We start from the raw sequence: 2,476 nt of genomic DNA on the forward strand, positions 1-2,476 counted from the left end.
GGTCTCATTGGAAATAAAAACTGTTTAAATTTATATCCTGATTTAACTGTAGGATATAATTTGAGAGTGTTTCCTTATCTTTTTTAAGATCTGTATTTTTAGATTTGGCTTTTTTTTCCTGAGTTCCTGTGTTTATATTTTTCTAGATCTTGTGGAGAATTTTGATGAGGCTTCCAAGAATGAAGCAAACTGAATTGAGTCAACTTCTGAAGAAGATAAAACTTGAAGAAGTTACTGGGAGCTGCTATTTTATATTATGACTGCTTTTTAAAATTTTTTTCGTGGCTCTGATAAAATCTCAATCTCTAATATTTTTAGGCCCAAGCCCCTTGGACACTGCAGCTCTTTTCAGTTTTCGCTTATACACAAATCATTCTTTGCAGCTAATTAAGGTGAAGAAGCCTGGGAATAAAGTTTGAAACAAAGGTTAATAAAATTCTTTGCCTAGTATACAGTTTTATTTTTTATTTCATTGACACTGATTTGTACACAGAAGGCAAAGTTGTTTGTAGAAAGCTAATCATGGTATGTAATATGGCTGATAATCTTTGGAATTTGATTAAAGATTTAACATGATAGTAAAATGTAACAAAGATGGTATGAAGTTCTCCTGTTTTCAAACTTTTTTCTTCAGCAGCCCTTAGGGCTTCCCTGGTTTATGTGATGGGTATAATTATAAAATGAGGATAGAATATTCCTTAGTGGGTGAGCAGGGTTTTTTTTCCTCTTAATATTGTCTATATTGTAAGCATTTACTGAGTCCTTATGTGTATTATCACACTTAACTTTCTCTCTAAATTTAGTCCTGAATTTATGAAGTAGAAACGAGTAGCTCCATTTTGTAGATGTAACCAGGAGTTATTTCAAGAAAGTAAATCTCTTAACTCCCTTCTATGCAGGATATTCTATAAAGTACCTGAATAAAAAGTAGGAATATCACCTTGTCTTTTCCTTAAATGATAACACTAAATGAATTTGGCTACTTTTTAGAAAATTTAACAGTAAAATTGACATGTATATACAGTTGTAAGAATTTTAATAGGCAACCCATGTAACTGCCACCGTAATCAGGGTACTGAACAGTTTCATCACCCCAGAAAGTTCCCTCAATAATAAAGCTACTCTTTAAAAATTATATTAGCAGTTACAGTGTTGAAGCAACTTTAAAAACTTTACAAATGGCAATTAAAACATAATTACATCAGGGCCAATTGAGGGAGAAAACTGTCAGTTTCTACTTAAACAGTAAAAATTATTTTAAGTTTCCATACCAACTTGCAAGTACCTTTTAAAGGTACCATACAGCTATATCTAAAAGTCAACATTAAAGGCTATGTATCAGTTCTGTTAAACTGCTACAGTAACACGTACTCTAAAGCTTTGATGATTTACAAAATTACAAAAGTACAGGTTTCCAGACTTAAGGGTTAGATTGGGCTCTGCTACATAATTCACTCCAAGTCCCAGACTGATGAGACAGCCTGTCTGGGGAACTCAGCTTCCTGAGTGAGAACACGGTGGGTCATGTGCTGGCTCTTAAAGCTGTTAATCACAAATGTCACTTCTAATATGTAACTGACCAAAGCAAGTGGGATGGGTAAACTGGAGGGTGGAGGATGGGAAAGGTCTGGAATGGGTTCTGAAGACAACATTCTGAGGAGCTCCCAAGTGACACCAATGCCATTGGCCCACTGGCCATACTTTTGAGTAGCATGAATAGAGATTTTCATAATTCATCCCAAGAGATTAGAGTGACATTGACAGGCTGACTTGAGCATGTGAAGGATGTCACTTATCTGAATATCCAGTTGTTTGCCCTGGGTCTATATAGGTAAGAGATTAAGTAGAAAAGTGTAATAGGTTTTTGGGCTGGGCCTATCCCAGGGCAACATGGTTCTTGCAGCAGATATTGGCTAAGGTTAATATTGTTGCCTGTACTCTGACTAAAAGTGTTATTTCTTTGGTTCATTTAAATAATCTGATGTGTTTGGGGGCTACAGGTTAATAAGAAAGGTTTTTCTTTTATTCGATATTGAGATAGAGTTATGCTACAGTTACAAATGACTAAAAATTTTGGTTAAAAAGGTCACAATACTATTTTGCCTGTGGCTGAGCTCCACTTTCCCCCAGGAGCATCCTCTAATTGGAGCACTGGCAGTGTCAGGACAGGGAAAAGGGATGGGAAACAACCAGCTGGCTCTTCAAACTTATGTTGGGAAGTGATGCACGTCATTAATAAAGCAAATTTCATCAACTGGAGTAAGTCACATACATAGTCAAGTCTGATGGCCATGAGGATGGGGAAGTATCTTTTCCCAGAGCAGCATAGCATATATATTTACCAATTAATACAATCTACCAATCCCTACAATTTTTCATTAATTGCCCACAGTTCCTGTGACTATTATATGTTAAGCACTGTACCACTTGTTTTATATCAGAACAATCCCCCAAAGGAGTCACATTGTACAGGTAA

General features: G+C 35.8%; 1 protein-coding gene across 2 annotated transcripts in view; it reads left to right on the top strand.

Annotated features, from left to right (window-relative positions):
- Positions 1-600, top strand: part of BTF3 (basic transcription factor 3) — a 7,077-nt gene extending 6,477 nt beyond the window's left edge. For both annotated transcript variants that reach the window (XM_006913135.3, XM_006913134.3), the window contains exon 6: positions 147-600. In XM_006913135.3, coding sequence (XP_006913197.1) covers positions 147-193 — 47 coding nt within the window. In that variant the 3' untranslated portion in view covers positions 194-600. The remainder of the gene's footprint in view (positions 1-146) is intronic.
- Positions 601-2,476: the final 1,876 nt, after the last annotated feature.

The sequence above is a fragment of the Pteropus alecto genome, unplaced genomic scaffold, assembly GCF_000325575.1.
Source record: "Pteropus alecto unplaced genomic scaffold, ASM32557v1 scaffold20, whole genome shotgun sequence".
In the NCBI taxonomy this organism is placed as follows: domain Eukaryota; kingdom Metazoa; phylum Chordata; class Mammalia; order Chiroptera; family Pteropodidae; genus Pteropus; species Pteropus alecto.